The sequence below is a fragment of the Sporothrix brasiliensis genome (assembly GCF_000820605.1).
Source record: "Sporothrix brasiliensis 5110 chromosome Unknown Cont16, whole genome shotgun sequence".
Lineage (NCBI taxonomy): Eukaryota > Fungi > Ascomycota > Sordariomycetes > Ophiostomatales > Ophiostomataceae > Sporothrix > Sporothrix brasiliensis.
This window is the reverse complement of record NW_024467135.1, coordinates 1,406,527-1,426,680: the sequence shown is the minus strand read 5'-3', so window position 1 is coordinate 1,426,680 and position 20,154 is coordinate 1,406,527. Positions and strand designations below refer to the sequence as shown.

Genomic DNA, 20,154 nt, shown 5'->3' with positions numbered 1-20,154 from the left:
CTCGGTGTAGCCGTGATGGGGCCAGGCGGGCGGCGTCTGGCGGATGTGCTCCGTCTCGCGAGCGGGGAAGAAATCACGCATGCGGGCGGCCGTGGTTGTGGAAAAGGGAGCAGCGGCAGAGCCTGGACGGCGGCTGGCGGACGAGGTCGACGAAGAAGGGGACAGCTTAGGGAAAGGCGTCTGTACAGACGACGAGCAGAAGAGGGGGAGGGCGGCACGGGCGATTTGCCTGCTGACCAGCGGAGACGGGCCCAGGGCGGACGATGTGATGCGCACCGAAGTCATTGTGAGGGGAGAGGGTGAGGTAGAATGCTATGTGAGGGTACTGCGAATGGAACGAGAGATGGTGGAAGTGGATGGATGGCGTGAAGCCTGATCAATGTTGTTGATATTCAGATGTCTGGATGTGGCAAGAAGGCGGCCAGGCACAAAACCCGCCTCTGCTTGCCGTTGCAGTCGCTGTCTTTTATATATGCGTGTGTGTGTGTTTGTTTGGAGGTGTCAGAGATCCCATGTGCCAAATAAAGCGCCCACATGCCAAGGGCGTGGGCCATGCAAGAAAGACTGCAAGGCGGACAGACGGCTGGGGCGAGCGCGAAAAGATACGGGAAGGGCTACGGAGAGATCATCCGGAGAAAGGAAGAAGTGCGGTGCATGGCTGGAAGGCGCAGTTGGCCCTGCACTATTGAATAGCGTCTCCGAGAGCCTGTAAGTGGAAAGAAGAAAGGGCCGACGGGGAAGGAACAGCGCCGGGACTACGTTGTTCGTATCGCTAGCGTCCCGGGGCATCTCAACATTCCCCCTGTTCTGACATTAGACGCGTCCTAATTCGTTACTTTGTTCGCGATCTTCAGCGTCGAATGCTTTGCGCCGACTGGCGAGTTTTGCTGCTGCGAACGGCATGACGCCAGTCATTGTAATCGGCTCTCGCTCAGCAGAAACATCAACAGCGACTACAAGTGGTAGATGGGAAAGTACTCGTTCCAAGAGAGTTCAAACAATAGGAATGAAAAGAAACAAACCAGGACCAAGGGCCGTCGATGTCCTCGGAGTCGCCAATCACCGATCGATTTTCGTCGTGCAAACACCGTAGCGGACCTCTGACATGGAGAGAAGGGTAGTTACTCATGGGGAGAAAGAAAACAACCCGGCAGCGGCACAAAAAATAACCAATATCGCCTTCAGCCTCGTGTCTGCAAGAACAGGGAACAGCCTCATCTGGCTCTGCACTTGCGCGGGATGTTCTCGTTTTAGTGGAGTCCCAAGGCCCAATCGGCTGGCCTCAGGTACCATTGTTAGCGGCGGAATGGGGGCGCCGTCTCCTCCCACAGGCCAATGCAAAAGCACCGGACGTCAGGTGATGAGCAAAACATCGGAGACATTCGGACGGAGGTGCGTCTCAAACTCTCATGCGCCATCAGCTGCGAAATTTATTCCGCATCGTTTTCGTGCCCGACTTCAGTGGGCTGCCCCCAGCACTGAGAGAGTTGTGGCAGGAGTCACACGCACATGACAAACGAGCGAGATGGAGAGTAGAAAATGGAATCGGAAAGGATTGCTGTGAACATGCATCCGGAGATGCCACGGCCATCTGTTGCGATGGGATTGGCATTTGACATTGTTGTGTTTGACATTTGACAGTGCATTGTGACATCTGATTATGGAGTTGTTCTCTATGCTTTTGTTTTGTGGTGGTTTTTCCCCATGAGGGTTCTACCTACGAAGTAGCTAGACGCCAATAGCCAGGATAGGCTGAGAAAGGCGAAGAAGAAGAAGAATATTTATTTTATTTTTATATTTGGATTGTTTTTATCATCACTTGTCCAAGAGCGTTTGTTATTACGACCCGATTCATCGGATAGCCATGAACAAAGACAGGCTGCATTGTCACGATGTTCCCAATAGTTCCTTTTTTTTGACTCTGACTTATTCTCCTGCACTCCTGCTCACACTGAGACATCTTAGGAGCATTCGACAACGCTGAGTAGAACGACTGTAAATGTACCGGACTCACGCCCAATCGTCTGTTTCCCAGCCTACCAGCGCGAATCTTCACTCTACAAAATAGTATGCAGAGTGCTGACTGCAGCATCACCGTTTGGCTCCTATCGACCGTCGTATCTCATGGTTAGACATCACTGTCTGCTTTCGCACCCTCACGATTTTCTCAATATCGGCGAGACCGTGCGATCCAGAATGATATATGATGTCTTACGTAATGAGTAAATTAACACACAAGCGCTGTAATCCAGAGCCAAAGTGGATTTGTCTTCTCGTCGCTGTTGCTTGCTCTCTGACTCATTTGTGACTGGATCCATTCATCTTTGGTCTTCAAATTTCTTCATCTTACATCCCTTATGCAGCCTGACCTGCAAGTCTGCAGCCCTGCAGCGCCAAATGCGACGCGCTGGGGCATGTGGCCGGGTCTGGTTTCTGGGATTCTGGGACAATTGGAGAGCAGCCCCCTGCCTGTGGTGACATCATCCCTGCACTCACACTGAACGAGGGGCACAGCGCCTGGGCTGGGAATACGTGCAGTGCTGCGTTTTGCGCTGTGTAAAGGCGAAGAGGGGGATGGCGAGGGGAACTGACGTGGGAGGAACATGTGGCCGGAATAGGAAATCGCGACAGAAGGGCTGTAAAACGAAGGCGCGCACAGCACTTTGTACAACAATAAGGGGTCAGATGGTTTCCAGATCATTACTTTTATTGTTATTATTATTTACATTTCCTAGTATCCCCTGTCTCCTCTGTTCACAGCAGTCCCCCCGTGGTCTCTGTTTCACATCGTCTGGTCTCCTGGCCCGCTTCAGCCTCTCGTCTCGTCTCCCGATCATGCACTGGCGATCCAAAGGGACGACCCGGATGCGGATACATTAAGTCTGTGTCTGGCGCATTGCCATGTCCGCCAAGGAGCATCTTCGCTGACATGACAAACATTCTCATCCGCTAGGAAGACAATCGCCATATGTAAACTTGTTGCCTGCATTTCATCTAGTGTTCACCCGGCCTCGTCTTCTTCCAGTCGCGCCTGCCACGTAGAATGTTTGTTCGTTGTTCGTCGCTTCCCTATCTGTCCTTGACGCGACGGCGGCTAAAGAGAAAAACGAGCATCCTTTGGTCAGCCTGTTCTAATTTAGCAAGAACCATCGACGGCCGCTGCCGTTCTGGCTCTCATTTGTCGTTAGTCGACGCGCCATCTATTTTGGCTTTTTTTTTCTTTTTTTTTTCTCCCGCTTGGAACCTTTGGCTGCCTCTAGTTTGCAGTTTTTGTTGCGCTTGGGCAGCCTTTTCACCCTTGTCAGCCCCTTTGCACGCCGTGCCTGCCCAACTACAATTTTTCAGTGCTCCTGCCCACAATTTCGTCCTGCCACGTTCGCGCCTGCCCTCCCAAAGACTCGTAACTACACTCTCCTGCCTCTAGAGTGTCTCAGTTTTCGCCTCCCTTTCTTCTTTTTTCTTTTTCTCAGAACACAAACTATTCTCACCAACGCGCCTCCCACGCTCGGGACATCGTCACTACACTTCCAAACAACACAGACACGACACATCCCTTCTCTACCGACGACAACCCCTCGATTTCGAAGCCCGCGCAAATACAGACGAATTTGCCCATCATGCCTGGCAAGTGGGGTACGTGTGTCGTCAAGAAAGCCTTTGAAAATACTCGTGCTCGACCACGACCTCTCCCCTCGCCTCGCCATCACCTCTCGTGCCCCTCGTTTCATTTCTGGCCGCCTTGGTACTACACGTGGCCTGTCTTGGGACGAGATAACGGGAGGGGGATATGGGGGAGGCTCGTGGTCGTGGCGCGAACAGCACCTTACCAAGAAACGTATTTGCTGACCCTCTCTGCGTGACATAGACGACGAGGAAGAGTCCTCCAGTTCCGGCTCCGAGGCTGGCAGCGCTGTTGCCCCGCCCCCGCACTTGCTCCGCCGCGCCAACAAGTTCGAAGACGAGGAGGAGGAAGATAGCGACGTCCTCGACTCCTGGGACGCCGACGACTCCGAGGCCGAGCGCGAGAAGGCAAAGAAGGAGGCGGAGGCCCAGGCCAAGGCAAAAGCCGCCGCCGCCGCTGCCGCCGCCAACAAGAAGTCCAAGAACCAGCGCATCGCCGAGCACATTACTGAGCGCGCCCGTGCCCAGGCCCAGGCCGACGCCGACTCGGCGCTGCGGGAAGGCGAGACCGAGGCCGAGCGCCGCGAGCGCATGCGCCGCAGCGAGCAGGAGGCCGATCTGCAGCACGCCGCCGACCTGTTTGGCGATGCGGGCCTGTCCGCGGGCACGGGCGGTGGGGCCCGCAAGTCGGCGGCCGCCCTCAAGGCGTCGGCCATTTCCATCGACGCGTCGGACCCGTCCAAGACGGTCGACCTGGGCTCGCTGCCGCTCCTCAACCCCGTCACAAAGCTCCAGTTTGACAAGCTGCAGCAGACGCTGGGCCCCATCATCAGCGCACACGCGCACAAGGGTCCCTACGTCGTCTTCGCCCAGAACTTGATCCGCGAGCTGTGCCGCGGCCTGCCGAGCGACCAGATCAAGAAGATCAACAGCTCGCTGACGGCGCTGGCCAACGACCGCCTGCGGGAAGAGAAGGCCTCGGAGAAGGGCGGCAAGAAGACCAAGGCCGCCAAGACCAAGACGACGCTGGCCATTGCGCGGCCCAACACGGTCGACACGGGCTCCTACGATGACGATGCCTACGGAGAGTGAGTTTATAATCTCCCCCACTCGCCTCCCCTGATTGCGGAATGGCAATTTTTGTTCACCGCGCATTTTTGCTAACAACTTTGTCCAGTGACGATTTCATGTAAAGGAGAGCATTTTTCTTTCCGTCTTTCCTTTCTTGTCTGTTTTCTTGTAGGATCAACAATGCACGGCCTTTTTTGTTTACTGGTTTGAGAGGGGAGGGGAAGACACATCCTCAGTCTCTTTTTTGTCATTCATCATGTGTCCTTCACGCTTTGTTTTTTCTATTCTTTTGTTACCGGTTTTGATTTTCACATGCAAACCATGGGCCGAAGGACGATGCTTAAGGAAGCACGAAAAAGGGCCGAGAGAGAGAGTAATGACGCATTTGCATGGCATACGGGATAAGACATGGAAGAAATGGTAACGACAGTATTTGAAGGCACGCGAAAGGGGTGAAAAGGGAGAGTGCGAGGATTGATATAGTGTGTGATGTTCTTTGATGCGGTCGCCGTTGTTTTTGATTTCGTGCTCCTTTACCTCACTTCACGCCTACTCTCGTTTCCCTCCTGTCCCCTTGTTTTAGATACAATCTAGACCGCACACTGCATTTTGCTTACATGACGATGCCTTTGTCTTTTTCTGCTCCTGTCTTTACCGGTCCTGCTACGCTGCCTATAACAGAACAAATACAGACCTTGTTTACCATTTTATCATTCTTCACGTCACCAAAACTTTGCGGGTAAAGAGACAAGAGAGAAATGATGTCATATATGTACGTACGTTTATCACTTTCCTTTGTTTTTGGTCTTCCGTATCCTTGCCATGGTGTACCGCCTGCCGTATATGCATCCCTCCCACCTTGACAAAACAAAAACGCCGTCGAGAAAAAGCAAGTCGCTTACACCCCAAATGGCCATCTATGTCATAGAATCCAGCAAAATCCAAAACAAAAACGACGCGCCGAACAAAGCTGTACTCCAAATAAGTGACTGGAAAACGCAACTGCAAAAGCAGGAAAAAAAGAAGTGGCGTGGTATGGTTTTCGAGGGCACCCATTCTCCCCCCTACATAAGGTCACCCGCGACACCCGCCAGCAGAGCATGCACCACCATGCTCAGCGTCCAGAACCCGACCTTTTTCAGGCGCCGCACGCGCGACTGCTGGTCCTCGACGTCGTGCGCAAACGCCGCATACACCTCGGCCGACGTGTCGTCCAGCAGGCCGCAGTCGTACGTGGTCCAGCTGCCGTCAAAGTCCGACAGGTGCTTGACGACGCGGCAGCTGATGGGGATGTAGGTGCGCTTGGCGTTGATGTAGGCGACAATGGGGCGGATGAGGGCGGCATTGACATAGGACTGGGCGCGGGTCTGGCCGAGGGCGGTGGCGGTGGGGAAGAAGGGCACGGCGGCGCGGACGTCGTTGAGATGCAGGCGCAGGTCCATGACGACGTACTGCGGCACGGGGTCGTCGGGGAAGGTCGGAGGCTTGATGACGGTGGGCGTGGGCGTGGGCGGGGGCGTGGGTGTTGCTGCTGCTGAGGCTGGCTGCGCCGTCACTGGCGGTATGGCGGTCGTCGTCGGTATTGGCGTCTGTTGCGCGTCGTCCGTTTCCCAGCCTAGGTGGCCGCGCTGCTCGCCAAACGAGGCGTCCACATCGATCTGAGCGGCCTCCTCGTCCTCTTTGCGGCTGCCGTAATTGCCGTCGAGGATGCGAATATACCGGTTGCTCGTCACGGCCTCTTCCATCTTATCGTAAAAGTCAATCATGGCCTTGGCCAGACTCTCGTCGGCCTCAGCGGGCAGCATCACATCCGCGACAATGTCGACATTGCCCTCGTAGATCCAGCCAAACGGTCCTGGATCGCCGCGGTTGAGGTGGTCAATTTTGAGACCGTCGATCCGCAGGCGGGAGAACTTCTTCCATGCCACTGCCGCCTCGGGCGACATGGGCTCGATGACGGGGTTGTTGATGTTGTGGTGGCTGTTGTCGACGACACCGGGGATGGTGTTGGAGTGTTGGATCTGGCGCGGGTGGATCGTAAAGAGGGAGCCGTCGTAGGCGCCAGACACGTGGTTGGCGCAGAGGAAATCGTAAAACAGCCACTGTTTGCGCAGCTGCGGCAGCTCACACGAGAAGATGGACGCGGAAAAGGGGCGGAAGCCGTTGGGCTGGTGTACGGTCACCATGAGGTCCTCAAGCTTGAAGCGTTCAATCTCAAAGTCGCCCGGCTGGTGCTCGTGGCGGAAGGAGAATGGGTCAAGTGGTCCGGGGGACCAATTCACGTGCGTGCGGTCGATCACACCACGCACGCCGCGCACTTCAACATCCTTGAGCATGCCCTTGCCGTTCCACCACTTGTAAAAGGAGAGGGTGACGTCGACGCTGTTGATGGTCACGTCGAACTGCGTATAGTTGCCGTCGTCGACAACGTAGACTTCACTGTTCTCAGCTTCGGCGTCGGGTTCGGCAACGCCGCTAATCGGGTCGTGCGTGTGGCGCGCTGCAGCGATGGCGGCGGCGTTGGACGAGGAGCCCTTGGTCACAGAGGACCTGATCTGGCCTGGGCGGCGCGAGACGAAGACGTTACGGAAGGTGATGACGCCATTCTTCCACTTGGGAACGATGGCGGACTCGAAAACGACAGTCACACCGGCCGACTGGGTCAAGTAATCACCAACCCACTTTGCCAATTTTTCTATGGATGTCAGTATATGCATTGGCTAGGTATGAAACTGTGACAACAATAAAAAAAAAAAAAAATAAACAAGGGAGGGAGGGGGGTTACCTTGTGCAAACACGGTGTTGATGGTCAAAATCACAAGCGACATAAAAGTGGTTGTGCCGACCAAGATCCAGACAATGTGCCCCAGCATAAACCACGAAAGGAAAGCACCCCATTCATCGGCGTTCCAAGGCCGCATGCTGCGGATTGTCAGCCATTTGAAGCGGACCTTGAGCCGCTCCGTGAAGCCGTTGGCAGCAGCCAGCAGCTCTTCCTTGGTGGGGCGATGTGGGATTTTGGGGAGATGGGACTGCAGGTATTTGGACACGGAGCTGGCGATTGTTTCGGCGTCCTCGCCTTCCGGAGGGTGTGGCTGAGGTGGCGGCTGGTGCTGCTGTCCTGCCACGCCCTTGCTCTCTTCAGATGCGAGTGATTTTCGTGTCGACTCTGCGTCTATCGGCTGTCTGCTCTTGACGTCACCGCCGGGCGGCTGCGACTGGCGGGAGGAGGCTGTGTTGCTCCTGCCGCGGCTGTCGGTGCTCTTGCGTCGTCTCGGCTCTGCGGTCCATACTGACAGGGCTTCACCTTGCTTTCTGCTTCCCAGCTGAGAGAGAAGAAGCATGCCGCTTTGTGGCTGCCTTTTCTGCTGTGGTTGTGGCTTGTTGCAGAGCTGGTGGTGCTGTCGTTGCTGGTGCTGCCATGCCTGCCGGGCGATGCGGCTGATGCCTGTCTTCTGGGCCGCGTTCTGTCCCGAGAGCGCCGTGTCGGCGGCGGCGGCGGTGCACGTTGCGACGACGGTGGAGGACGGTGTCGAGGGCGAGCTGAGGCCGAGGAGAAGCAGCCCGCCAGACGTGCAGCTCCGGCGGACATGGTTGGGCGAGGCCTTGGGGTTGGCCGCCACAGGAGAGCCAAAGTGGAAGCGCCGCGGCCGTCCGGAAAACAAGAGTTGGCGGCCCGACAGGAACGAGAACGAGCGTCGTGCGGCTCTGCTGCCGCCGCGGCCGCCTGCAGCTTCTGCGACCGTCGCTGATGCCACGGCGTGAGCGGAAAAGACGGAGTGGGCAATGCCCAGGCCTGTCAAGGACCGCCTGCCATGCCACCGGCCGACTGAAGGTGCTTGCCAAGCCCACGAGTCAACCGAGTCCCGGACGGAGGCCCAGAAGCGGCGACCCAGTTGATGGGTCGATGCTGAGCTAGATGGCATTTTGCATTTCGGGCGGAAGAGTCCGAGGCGCGGGCGGTAAGGGCAACAGTCTTTGTCGACTGGGAATGCAGAATCCAAAAAAGGGCGAGCTTGAAGACGGACAAAATGAGGTTGAATAGTGGACGACGTCGAGTGGAAAATTGGGCTAGTCGGTACAAGCTCGCTCTGGGATATGCCGGGCAGAAAAGGGCTAGCACGTCGATTGAAGACTTTTTGTCTTTGTCGTTGGTTCGTGGCTGCTTATACGTCGCCCATTGGCGAACGTCTCCTGTACTGACGCTCTTTTCGATAGAGCGGTGGGCGAAGAGGGGGAGAAGACTCTGATGCGATGTTGTGTCTCGAAAAAGCAAGTGACAATACTTATTGGCTGGTTTTTTCATTCGTTCTTTCCCTGGGTCTGTGTTGTCTTCCCCTCGTTCCTTCCGGTCGGTGTGAAGCCGAATCCACACCTTCCCTACGAATGACGCGCTCTCTTTAGGTGCCTTTTAGCCATGCCTGGCAAACAGTGCCCAAGGAAAGGAGGAAGGCGGGGGCAAAGCAACTGGCAAAAAAAGTGGAGGCTGGGAGCTAGTTGGCGGTCAAGCCGATAAGCCCCGATAAGGAAGGACAGTTGCTAAAATTCCCCACCAAGGCAGAAAAAAGTTTAATGGCCGGTGGGCTGTCGCTGCGAAAAATTGGTGTAGATGAATAAAAAGCGTCGATGGTTTGAGATACCGCCTTGACAACGACCGGCAACCGACGACCAGCGGCAGATATTGCACTACACGCCAGAAAAACATACATTCACAGCCAAACACACCCGATACAACGCACAATACACTCAGCGATTCAATATGCCTGCGCCGACCGCCGCCAAGAAGGTGGATGTGCCGGTGGCCCCAGAGGCCCAGCCGAGTATGTCACGACAATGGTTATTTGCTGTGGCAGCGGATGAAGCCTGCAAGACTAACAGGAGCAGTCTCCCAGGACGAAGTCGAGACGCTTCTCGACGCGGCGGCCGCAGCCAATACCCTGACGCTGACCGAAATCCCCGCCGAGACATCGACGCCGATCCTGCTCGGCGCCAGCGACCCCGGCAGCGACGACTTTGCGGCCGGCATGGACATTGACGAGGAGTCGCGGCCCAAGTTTGCGGCGGCCAAGGACGCCGAGACGGCCGTGCGCCGCGAAGTGCGCAAGATTCCGATTCCGCCGCACCGCATGTCGCCCTTGAAGACGTCGTGGAGCAAGATGTAGGTCACCATTGCAGACGACATGGGCGAGGGGCAAGGGCACGCACCAGCTAACAACAGTCGATCCGACTTCCGACACAGCTACACACCTCTTGTGGAAAACCTGAAGCTGCAGGTGCGGATGAACATCAAGACCAAGGCGGTGGAGCTGCGGACGTCCAAGAGCACGACGGAGACGGGCGCGATCCAAAAGGGCGAGGACTTTGTGCGGGCGTACGCCATGGGCTTCGAGGTCGAGGACGCCGTGGCCATCCTGCGGCTCGACGGCATCTACATCCAGTCGTTTGAGATCAAGGACGTCAAGACGCTCGAGGGCGACCACCTGGCGCGCGCGGTGGGCCGGATCGTGGGCAAGGACGGCCGGACCAAGTACGCCATTGAGAACACGACCAAGACGCGGATTGTCGTGGCGGGCGGTTCCAAGATTCACATTCTGGGCGGCTTCAAGGAGATTGGCATGGCGCGGGAAAGCGTGGTCAGCCTGATGTATGTCTCCTCTTTCCCTTTCTCTTCCGCCTGTTTTCTTTCACTGTCTATTGCCTACTAACAAACCAGCCTCGGCAAACCACCAGGCAAGGTGTACGGCAACCTGCGGTCGATCAGCGCACGTCTCAAGGAGCGGTTCTAGGGGAGAGACAACGGGTTATGTGGTCTGGTTTTCTGGCTTTTGGGATATTTTGGGAGCTCGCATTATACAGGGCCGGCGTTTATGTTTTTCTTCTTCGTGCAATTTTTTCTTTTCTGTGCATTTCACCGTTCGTTCTTCTTCATACGTCCCATTTTCTTGGTTACAAAAGTTCTATTTGACGACCTTGTACGAAATCAAACAATCCAATCGAGCAAACTACTTTCGTACTGATGTAAACATGAAACATGCGGGATATCGTTATAAACAAGGTCATTGCCACGCCCATCACAATGTTCATTCGTTCATTCGTCATTCGTTACACTGCAGCCAACGTCAATCCTTCCCCTCCCTCCCCGCCTGCCCGCCTCGTCTCACCGAATGTACACCTCCACACTGTCCATGTCCTCCATCTCGGCCTCGCCGACCGTCATGCTGCCCTCCAGCTCGTCGCCGTCCCACATAATGGCCACCGTCTTGTCCGGCTCGATGCCGCGCTGCAGCCGGAATGCGGTGGCCAGCGTCTCGATGGTGGTGTCGCCGTGTGCGGTGATTTTGAGCTTCTCGTGCGCGCGCGACGCGAGGACCAGGCGGATGCGCGTGCTGTTGGCGGAGGCGGACTCGGGGCCTTGGCCGGGTGCCCCGCTGGGTCCCCCGCCAGGTCCCCGGCTCGCACCACGGCCACCGTCCTCGACGTCGTCGTCCCCGTCGCTGCTCAGGTCGCCCTCGACGAGCTCGCCCAGGTTGCGGCGGCGGCGACGTTCTTCGGCCTGCAGGTAGGCGGCATAGAGGTCCTCGGTCCAGATCTCGAGGTGCAGGCCGCCCGACTGGAAGCCGGCGGCCGGCTTGCCCGCGCCTGCGTCGGCCGCGACCATGGCCATGCTGTCATAGTCGCGAAAGCGGCCCTTGGCGTCGGGCTGGACACCGAGGGACGCGCCCGTCGTGAAATTGTAGATTTTGCTGCCCTTCCAGGTGAGCAGCGTGCGCTGGGCCGCCTCGTCGGAGAGATGGACGTTGTGCTTGGCGGCATGATGCAGGTAGGCGTTGCGGGCGTAACGCATCTCCTGGTCCATGCGCATGGTGGCGAGCAGAGGCGGGACCTCGTTTGGCAGGTGGGAGGTGATGAAGACGCGGTATTGCTGGTCGCTGGACGCGGGTTGCGAAGAGGTGACGGTCGTCGTTTGTGGTTGTGCTGCTGGTGGTGTTGTCTTTGCTATCGCAGGTGCGGTTCCTGTATCGCCCGACGGCGTGAGGCTGGCGTTGGACAGGTTCGAGCCCGACGGGCCCATGGAGGCCGTCGTCGCTTGCGATGCCGAGGTGGCTTTTGTCGAAGCGGTGGTGTTGGACGAAAACGTGGCGCCTGCCTTGGGCCCTTGGCTCAGCTCGTCCCCAAAGACGGCGTCCAGTTCTGCGTCCTGTCGAGCCTTTGCGGCCTTGTCCCGGGCCCGCTCAATGTACTCCCTGAACTCCGGATCCGTCACCTCGTCCACGACGTCTCCTTCGTCCCGGTCTCGCCGAGAAACGACAGGTGCCATTCTGTCGGGCGGCCGGTAGGGCTGGACGTCGTCATCCGAGTCGGAGTCGTCGGTCGACTCGATAAGCACAACCGAGGCGTCCTTGTCGGCTCCGCCCGTGGACGTCTGTTGTCGTGTCGGGGGTGGCGACGAGGTGTTGGTGTTCGTTGCGTAGACAACGTCCGCGTTGACGGAGTGAGATGTAGCTCTGCCCTTGCCCTTGTCCAGCCGAGAGGGCGGCGGTGGCGACGGGCTCCCAGACGACAGGGAGATAGAGCGTGCATTCCGTGCGCCCGTCCGTCTGTCGTGTCGGCTGGGGCTGTTTGCTAGTGGCGACCCGGCGGGTGATCGGCTGTCGTGCGGCGCCTTCGCCTTGCCGTCTGCGCCCGCGTGCGAGACTTTGCGCCGTTTCGGCACGTGGTCTGTGCCGCGGGGCCGGTCGGGGCTCGAGGAGGAACGGACCGTCGGCGGCTGTGTCTCGCTGCCCTTCGCCTTCTGTTTCGTCGCGGCGGCCGCTTCCCTTGCTTCTTTGGCCTTGCGCTGTTCCTCGAGGACCTTGGGGAAGAAGAACTTGGCGCGGCGGAACGCGTTGACGCCGGAGTCGTCCGCGGCAGGCGCAGCGGCCTTGGCGGTCAGCTCCAGGTCCAGGTCGGCGTCGATGCTGGCGAGCAGAGCGGAGAGTTTGCTGTTGCGATCGGCTGTGACGCGGGGCGGCGGCTTCGAGGCCTGCTCCGGTGCCGGGGGTTCCATGGCGGGCAGCCGGCCGGTTTGTGTACGTGTGGACGTAGAGGACGTGTTGAGGGCCAAGAGCGTTGCCAGAGGTGAGCTGCGTGCGCAAACTGGACACGAATCACACGTTGGAAATACAAACGTCAAACATCCAAAATACCCTGCCACGGTTCCAGGCTCGAGTGGTGCAGCGCGCGCTGAACTTCACTGGCGCGGGGCGCGTAAATGATGCGCTGGAGCAGTACGCTAGCGTACGTAAGCACGCTGGACAGTTCACTGTCTGACAAAAGAAGTTAAGCGAAGTGCGCGGAGAAGATGGAGAAAATGGGGAACGAGCCGAGGGCGTGCAGCGCTGATTACATGGTGGATGTAAGTTACTACCCCAAGTGCCTCGGCATCGCCCTGTCAGCAGGAGACGAATCCAACGATGGAACAGTGAACGCGAAAGCGAAAGCGAAAGGCGGAACAAGAACCAAAACAACTCGACAGACACAACGTGGCTGAAAGAAGATCAACAGCACCTCTGTCCCGTCGCACTTGGCTCCTCTTCAGGCGCACCCCATATAGAGAGCGACGACGTCTCGACCGTTGACAAAACAACAGACCACCCGTCGACACTCCTTACGATACTACGATTCACCCCCGCCCACCTACGTCTACGTTCACCCGTCCACCATGGGCAGCAAGCAACCGCATGAGTTTATCAGCCCCGTGTGGCGCGATGGCATCTTCAGTACGTCTGCCGTGGTCCTCTTTCTCCCAGCGGTTCCCTCCTCGGCCCCCCTTTCCCCCCCCTCCCTCTAACACTTCCCAGACGGCCGCGTCGTATTCGTGACGGGCGGTGCCGGCGACATCTGCAGTGCCCAGACCCGCGCGCTCGTCCATCTCGGGGCCAACGCCTGCATCATCGGCCGCAACGCGCAAAAGACCGAGGCGGCCGCGCTCGACATTGCCAAGGTGCGGCAAGGCGCGCGCGTCCTCGACATCGGCAACGTCGACGTGCGCAGCTACGACAGCCTCAAGGCGGCGGCGGACCGGTGCGTGCGCGAGCTGGGCAGCATCGACTTTGTGATTGCGGGCGCGGCGGGCAACTTTGTGTCCCCGCTGGCGGGGCTGTCGCCCAACGCCTTCAAGGCGGTCATGGACATTGACACGCTGGGCACCTTTAACACGATGAAGGCCACCATCGACTATCTGGTGGACTCGGCCGGCCGGCACCTGAGCCCGAACCCCGAGAACGCGCCGCCGGGCGGCCGGTTCCTGGCCATCTCGGCCACGTTCCACTACACGGGGCTGCCGCTGCAGTCGCACGTGTCGGCGGCCAAGGCGGGCGTGGACTCGATTGTCGGGTCGGTGGCGCTCGAGTACGGCCCGCGGGGCGTCATGGCCAACGTGATCGCGCCGGGCCCCATTGAGGGCACCGAGGGCATGAACCGGCTCGCGAGCCCGGACGCCGTGGCCGCGGACGCCCAGCAGGCGGACTCGCTGCAGCTGCGGCCGGGCCTCCGCGGCGGCTCGCCCGGCATCCCGAGCGGCCGCTGGGGCACGGTGCGCGACATTGCCGACGCCACGGTGTACCTGTTCAGCGCGTCGGGCGACAATGTCAACGGCCACGTGCTGGTCGTGGACGGCGGCGCATGGCGGCGGCAGGGCGGCTCGCTGGGCGTCGGTCTGGACCCGGGCATGCAGTACCCGGCGTACCTGCTGTCGGGCGACGTGTCAACAAAGGTCAAGGACGGGCGGAAGCAGCCGAGCAAGCTGTAGGTTGAGGGTGTATCATGGTGTTGGAGGTGGTAGCTGACCCCCATCAACGTGGGTTCTCGGACATGGACATGGGGTTGCATTGTAAGAATAGTAATTTTGCACATCAGTACATTGGCCTATCCGTCGACGGAGTACGCTGCATGAATATCATGGTAAATCATAGTATTCTGTACGGGAAGCATTCATGTTGGCGTGGCAGGATCATCAGTGTCACTGATTCTCGCTGTATTTGCTATCGTGGGCGCCACGTTGGTGATGACCAGCGCTAAGCCGGCGAGGAGTACGGGACGTTTCTCGTTGGTTTGGCCGGAGCGGATACGAGAACGGTCTCCAACGCGCAACGGCCTGCGACAAAACTTTCCTCTTTGGGCCTTGGTTGCGTGGTTTGTGGAGGCAAAAAAGAGGGGACGTATGCCGTGCGTCGTTGAGTGGTCTGAGAAAGGAAGCAAGGAGGTAAAGTGAAGAACGGTAAAGAGGAAAAATAAGTTTTTTTTTCTTTTTTTTTGTGGCTTTCTTTTGCTTCGTCCAGCACGTTTCTTTCTTTGGCGGCATGGCTTTTCGTGTTATTCAAAACCCCTCGTCTACTTTTTAAAAGAAAATACAAACGACAGATTCAACAATGCCATTGACCAGCAACGATCCGCCTTGATTGTGGTGGGCGAAAAGAAGAAAGACACGCATGACTCGACCGCAACTGGCGCTTCAATGGCCGGAGCCGACCGTTGTAGTATCCTGTCAAGGCCCTCTTCAGGCCGTTTAGTGTGTACCTCCCACATTGCAGCTTCCCTGCTACTTTCCAGGCTCCTTCTCTTCCTGCTCTGCCACTGTCCTGCGCTGTCCGGCCCCTCCCGTACCTTTCCCGTTGGACAACAGCCGCTCTCAGATGCAGGTTTGAAAGCACATTCGTGCCGTCTTCCGTCGACAACCGCTGGCTTTGCGCTCCGACTACACATGACTCGACCGCGAGTGGGGAGCACCAAGAAAGAAAAAGAGCCCCAGACGTCCATCGCGTATCACCTTCCCCACCTAGCGCACGCCCGCGGAAATCCACGACGTAAATACGTACGAAATACCACCGCATGAAAGTACGACTTCGACTTCCAAACCTTTCAACCACTCCCGTAGAGCAGCCATATCGGTGACCTATCCGAGTTGGTGACATATCCGAGTTGGTCTCCGATGCAGGCCCGTCCCGCGAGATAACATACCTGGACAAGCCAGTGCGCGGGGAGGCATAAAGTGCCTGCATCTCCGCGTTCAGGACGTCTCCGGGAGTCGGCCGTAAACATGGGACGAGGTGCGGGTGAGAGCGGAAAAGAGCTCAATAGTAAATGGTAGAAGGAGGAGGAGAGAAAAAATACACTGCTGTCTGCCGATCGCCCTCTTTAGCGCAAAGCTCCCCCTCCCATCCTGTCACCACTCGTATTAATCTTAGCTTGAGCTCTCTCGTCTACCGTTTATCTCTCAGCCTCTCGTATCCTTTGTTTTTTATACTTTATTTGGCTGTGTTTCTTTCATTCTTTCTCTTGTCCTTGTCCTTCTCTTCCTTTGTTTTGTCTCATTTTCACACGGCAATATCCCAAGTGTTCTGAGCCGGGCAAGATCACCATCTGTAAACACCCCTCACCACTTACACCCTCCCCACAATGCCGTCCACCCTCCGCTCCGGCCTGGCCTCCTCGGCCCTGCTGCTCGCCCTGGCCACGGCTCCCACCTCCGTCGTGGCCGACGAGTCTGTCCTCGGCATCTACGTCTTCCACCGCCACGGCGACCGCACCCCCAAGTCCTTGCCGCCCACCATGCTCACGGCCCTCGGCGCCGACGAGGTCTTTGCGTCGGGCAACTACTTCCGCAACCGCTACGTGTCGGCCAACGCCTCGTCCCGCATCGCCAATGTCGCCTCCGACGTTGCCGTCCTCTCGCAGATCAGCGTGACCGCCCCCGTCGACAACGTCCTGCAGAGCTCCGCCAACGTCTTCACCCAGAGCCTCTACCCGCCCGCGGGCGCCGCCGCGCAGCAGACGCTGGCCAACGGCACCGTCACGGAGCCTCCCTTTGGCGGCTACCAGTACATCCCCGTCAACATCGTGTCGAGCGCGTCGAGCGCCGCCGGCAGCGAGGACAGCGCCTGGCTGCAGGGCAACAGCGGCTGCAACAACGCCATCATCAGCAGCAACAGCTACCTGGCGAGCGCCCGCTACCGCGAGACCCTCGACAGCACCAAGGCCTTTTACGCCGGCCTGGCGCCCGTCATCAACTCGACGTTTGCGAGCGACCAGCGCTCGTTCAAGAACGCCTACACCATCTACGACTACATCCACGTCGCCGCGATCCACAACGCGTCCATCCCGTCGGCGGACCTGCTCACCCGCGACACCCTCCTGCAGCTGCAGACCCGCGCCGACGAGCACGAGTGGGGGCTCGCCTACAACGCGTCCGAGCCCGTGCGCGCCATTGCCGGCGCCGTCCTGGCCGGCGAAATCCTGCAGGCCCTCAACAAGACCGTCCGCGCCGCGCCCGCCGCCAAGGCCGCCGCCCGCCTCAACGTCCAGTTCGGCGCCTACGGCACCTTTATGAGCTTCTTCGGCCTCGCCAACCTGACCGCCGCCAGCCCCGACTTTTACGGCATCGTCGACTACGCCTCCGCCATGGTCTTTGAGATTGTCACCAACGCCAGCGTCGCCGACGCCACCGCCGCCCTCGACCCGGCCGACCTGTCCGTGCGCTTCTTGTTCTCCAACGGCTCCGCCGGCCTCACCCCCGGCGGCCTGACGGCCTACCCGCTCTTTGGCCAGTCCGAGCTCGTCCTGCCCTGGACCACCTTCACCGCCGAGATGAACAAGATTGCCGTCGCCGACACCGCCGCCTGGTGCAGCGCCTGCGGCAACACCACAGGCGTCTGCGACCCCGCCGCGCTCGGCACCGGCTCGTCCTCGGGCAGCGTGACGACGCAGGGCAACAACAACGGTGGCGGCGGTGTGTCCAAGGCGGTCGCTGGTGTCATTGGTGCCCTCGTGACGCTGGCTGTCATTCTCGGTTTCGAGGCCCTGGTCATGCTGGTTGGCGGGCTGCGTCTTGTGAAGAAGAGCGTTGCTGTCGCTGGCAAGTCCGCGTCCAGTGCTTGAGTGTTGGGAAGCGTTGCGGCGGACATCAGAACGAATACGAACACCCAGTCATCAAAAATGAAAGGTTGGATTATAAGCCAATGTAGCAAAATTGTGCTCTTTTGAGTTCTTATAATGACAGTCGTAACGTGCAACGATACATGCTAAATTTCCAGAATTCAAATAAAAAGGAAAGAAACCAAAAAAAGATCCAAAATGATCAATCTAGTAGCTATGTGAAAGAAACCCCGATGACGCCAAGCATTACATTAAGGAGACACATTGTGGCCATGTCTCAGTGCCGGTAAACGAATGAGAAAGAAACGGGAAAAAGAAGAAGAAAAGAAGTCTGGACTTCTGAGATATATCCAAAAAAAGAAGGGCGAAAGGCAAATCTAGTGATGGCTGGAATAGGAAAGGCATATGCAAAGGCATGAATGAAAGGTGTGGGTGTTGTCGAGAGAAGAGACGCAGGCGTAGAGACAGAGGCAATACCGGAGCATGGAGAACACCCCGGCCCTCGCTCATCTCAGACCGAGCATCTTGAGAATGTCGTGGCGATAAAAGAAGCTGCGGTTGCGCTTGCCAAACACGTACATGGGGATCGCCAACAGGCACACCACAAGCTGCACGCTGCCCAGCGCATTGAACACCGGCCGCGCCTTGGTGCCGTTGGCCACCAGCCAATCGTACGCCTTGTACGTCAGGCCGTAGCTGAAGAAATTTTTGAAAATCAGCAGACAGGTGAAGCCCTCGATGGACAGGTCGCGGTACGCGTCCACAATGTACAGGCTGCTCGCCACGGCGCCAATCACCATGCCGCACACCTCGAACCCGAAGAACACCAACGGCACCGCCCAGTTGAACTTTTCCTTCATCATGCCGTCAATCGTGATGCCGAAGCCGTACAGGCCCATGACACCAAACACAAGCTGCGGGATGACGAGCACCAGGCGAAACTCGGGCTCGTAGATGCCGTTGTTCATGCGCGTCAGCTTCTTGGCGCTCCAGTCCGCCAGCAGGCCGGCAATCAGGAAACCACAAATGGCGCCAACGAAAGCACCTGTGTAGGCGTAGCCCGTCTTCACCTCGTCCCACCACAGCGGGTAGCCCAAGAAAAACTCGGCCATGACCACGCCGATAAACACCGTCCAGCCGATCAGCGTGCCCTGCGTCAGGCTCGCCCAGAGGAACGCCGGCTGCAGGAACAGAGGGAACGGGCGAAGGAACAGCTTGAAGAAGTTTTCGTCCGTTTTGCGCCCGTTGAACAGCGCAAGGCTCTTGACGTACGACACCTTCTCGGGGACGTTTTGCGCATGCGCGCTACGCTCAACATCGGCCGGCGCGGTAGCGCTGGGATCAGTAGCAGTAGCAGCAGCGGAGGCGGCGGCGGCACTGGCTGCGCCGTCGGGTGCTGTTGCAGTCGCCGGTTCAGCAGCGCCGGTCGTCTTCTCCTCGTCGTTGCCCGACGAGTCCCGTTTGCCAATGGGTTGCGCGCCCTGGCGGATGGCGGCGTTCTCGTCCGTGGCGAGCAGGTCCAGATTCAGTGTGTCGTCGCGTCGGTACGCAGTCTCGGGGCAAAGGAAGATGATCAGGGGCAGGCACATGGCGCAGAAGATGGCAATCAGGTTGAATGTCCACCACCACTTGATCGTGTGCGTAATCTTGCCGACGAGAATCGGGGTGAAGAACGAGCCGCCAAACACGGCCAGATTGGTAAAGGCCATGCGCTTGCCGCGCTGGTGGACAAAGTACAGGTCGCCGATGGCGGCGTTGAGGAGGGCCTCAAACGGCGCCGTGCCGACGCCCTGGACGATGCGCGCCCACAGCATGCTCGTGTAGTTGGTGTTGACGGCGCCGCCCCAGGCGCTGCTGCCGATGAGAATGCATGTGCCAATGACAAAGGCGTGGCGCTTGCCCCAGATGCGACTGGAGGGCACGAAAAAGGTGCCGGCGAAGCCCACGCCAAGCAGGTAGTAGCCGGTCAGCAAGGCGACCTTGGTGAAGTCACGCGTAAACCAGAGAGACAGCGTAATGGTGTTTGCAGCGAGGATGGGGCCAAGGGCGGTGGCGAAGATGGCGGTGATGGAGAGAGTCGCCGTGATGAGGTCGCGCTTCCAGAGTGGCCAGTTGAGAGGGTCGTTTGGGTCGTCAGACGGCTGCGGGACGAGGATGATGGGCTCGGGGCCGCTGTTGTCGCACTTGAGGCCGGCGAGGCCATCGTGTGCAATCTGTGGTCGGAGGGGATCGTCAAAGTACCGGGTCGTGCCTACGGTGGTGCAGCACGAGCATTAGCGACACTGCGGTTGGGTACAGGGGTACATGTGCGCCATAACAAAATGGCAACAAGAAACGGGCAAAACGAAAGGATAAAACGAAAACACCGTGCAGAGCTGGCAAGGTTGTCTCGCGGCGTTCGTCACGGATAAGACAACGTACCAGGAACATGTTCCATGACCGAGTCTTCGAGAATACCTAACCCCATGGTGAACAGAGGGGGGGTAGATTGTGCGAAGATGAATGGTGTACAGTCAGGTCCAGTCCAAGCCGACTCGACCTGTGCGACGG

At 58.3% G+C, this 20,154-nt stretch overlaps 8 protein-coding genes across 8 annotated transcripts; 5 read left to right on the top strand and 3 right to left on the bottom strand.

The window, feature by feature from the left end:
* Positions 1-3,617: 3,617 nt before the first annotated feature.
* SPBR_04317 (translation initiation factor 3 subunit J) lies at positions 3,618-4,713 on the top strand (the record flags this gene model as incomplete). Its single annotated transcript, XM_040762600.1, has 2 exons — positions 3,618-3,633; positions 3,866-4,713. The coding sequence occupies 2 exons, from the start codon at positions 3,618-3,620 to the stop codon at positions 4,711-4,713; spliced, it is 864 nt and encodes a 287-aa protein (XP_040621690.1).
* Positions 4,714-5,756: 1,043 nt separating this feature from the next.
* SPBR_04078 (uncharacterized protein) lies at positions 5,757-8,618 on the bottom strand (the record flags this gene model as incomplete). Its single annotated transcript, XM_040762362.1, has 2 exons — positions 5,757-7,387; positions 7,478-8,618. 2 exons carry the CDS (start codon positions 8,616-8,618, stop codon positions 5,757-5,759), a joined length of 2,772 nt encoding a protein of 923 aa, XP_040621689.1.
* Positions 8,619-9,451: 833 nt separating this feature from the next.
* SPBR_04510 (uncharacterized protein) lies at positions 9,452-9,854 on the top strand (the record flags this gene model as incomplete). The annotated part of the gene is made up of 2 exons (XM_040762793.1): positions 9,452-9,512; positions 9,577-9,854. 2 exons carry the CDS (start codon positions 9,452-9,454, stop codon positions 9,852-9,854), a joined length of 339 nt encoding a protein of 112 aa, XP_040621688.1.
* An 18-nt stretch (positions 9,855-9,872) lies between these two features.
* SPBR_04465 (uncharacterized protein) lies at positions 9,873-10,478 on the top strand (the record flags this gene model as incomplete). Its single annotated transcript, XM_040762748.1, has 2 exons — positions 9,873-10,336; positions 10,406-10,478. 2 exons carry the CDS (start codon positions 9,873-9,875, stop codon positions 10,476-10,478), a joined length of 537 nt encoding a protein of 178 aa, XP_040621687.1.
* Positions 10,479-10,849: 371 nt separating this feature from the next.
* On the bottom strand, positions 10,850-12,739 carry SPBR_04156 (uncharacterized protein; the record flags this gene model as incomplete). Its single annotated transcript, XM_040762439.1, has 1 exon — positions 10,850-12,739. The coding sequence occupies one exon, from the start codon at positions 12,737-12,739 to the stop codon at positions 10,850-10,852; it is 1,890 nt and encodes a 629-aa protein (XP_040621686.1).
* A 654-nt stretch (positions 12,740-13,393) lies between these two features.
* On the top strand, positions 13,394-14,482 carry SPBR_04318 (peroxisomal 2,4-dienoyl-CoA reductase; the record flags this gene model as incomplete). Its single annotated transcript, XM_040762601.1, has 2 exons — positions 13,394-13,451; positions 13,533-14,482. The coding sequence occupies 2 exons, from the start codon at positions 13,394-13,396 to the stop codon at positions 14,480-14,482; spliced, it is 1,008 nt and encodes a 335-aa protein (XP_040621685.1).
* A 1,646-nt stretch (positions 14,483-16,128) lies between these two features.
* On the top strand, positions 16,129-17,607 carry SPBR_04233 (acid phosphatase; the record flags this gene model as incomplete). The annotated part of the gene is made up of 1 exon (XM_040762516.1): positions 16,129-17,607. One exon carries the CDS (start codon positions 16,129-16,131, stop codon positions 17,605-17,607), a length of 1,479 nt encoding a protein of 492 aa, XP_040621684.1.
* A 503-nt stretch (positions 17,608-18,110) lies between these two features.
* SPBR_04147 (MFS transporter) lies at positions 18,111-20,071 on the bottom strand (the record flags this gene model as incomplete). The annotated part of the gene is made up of 2 exons (XM_040762430.1): positions 18,111-19,855; positions 20,026-20,071. 2 exons carry the CDS (start codon positions 20,069-20,071, stop codon positions 18,111-18,113), a joined length of 1,791 nt encoding a protein of 596 aa, XP_040621683.1.
* Positions 20,072-20,154: the final 83 nt, after the last annotated feature.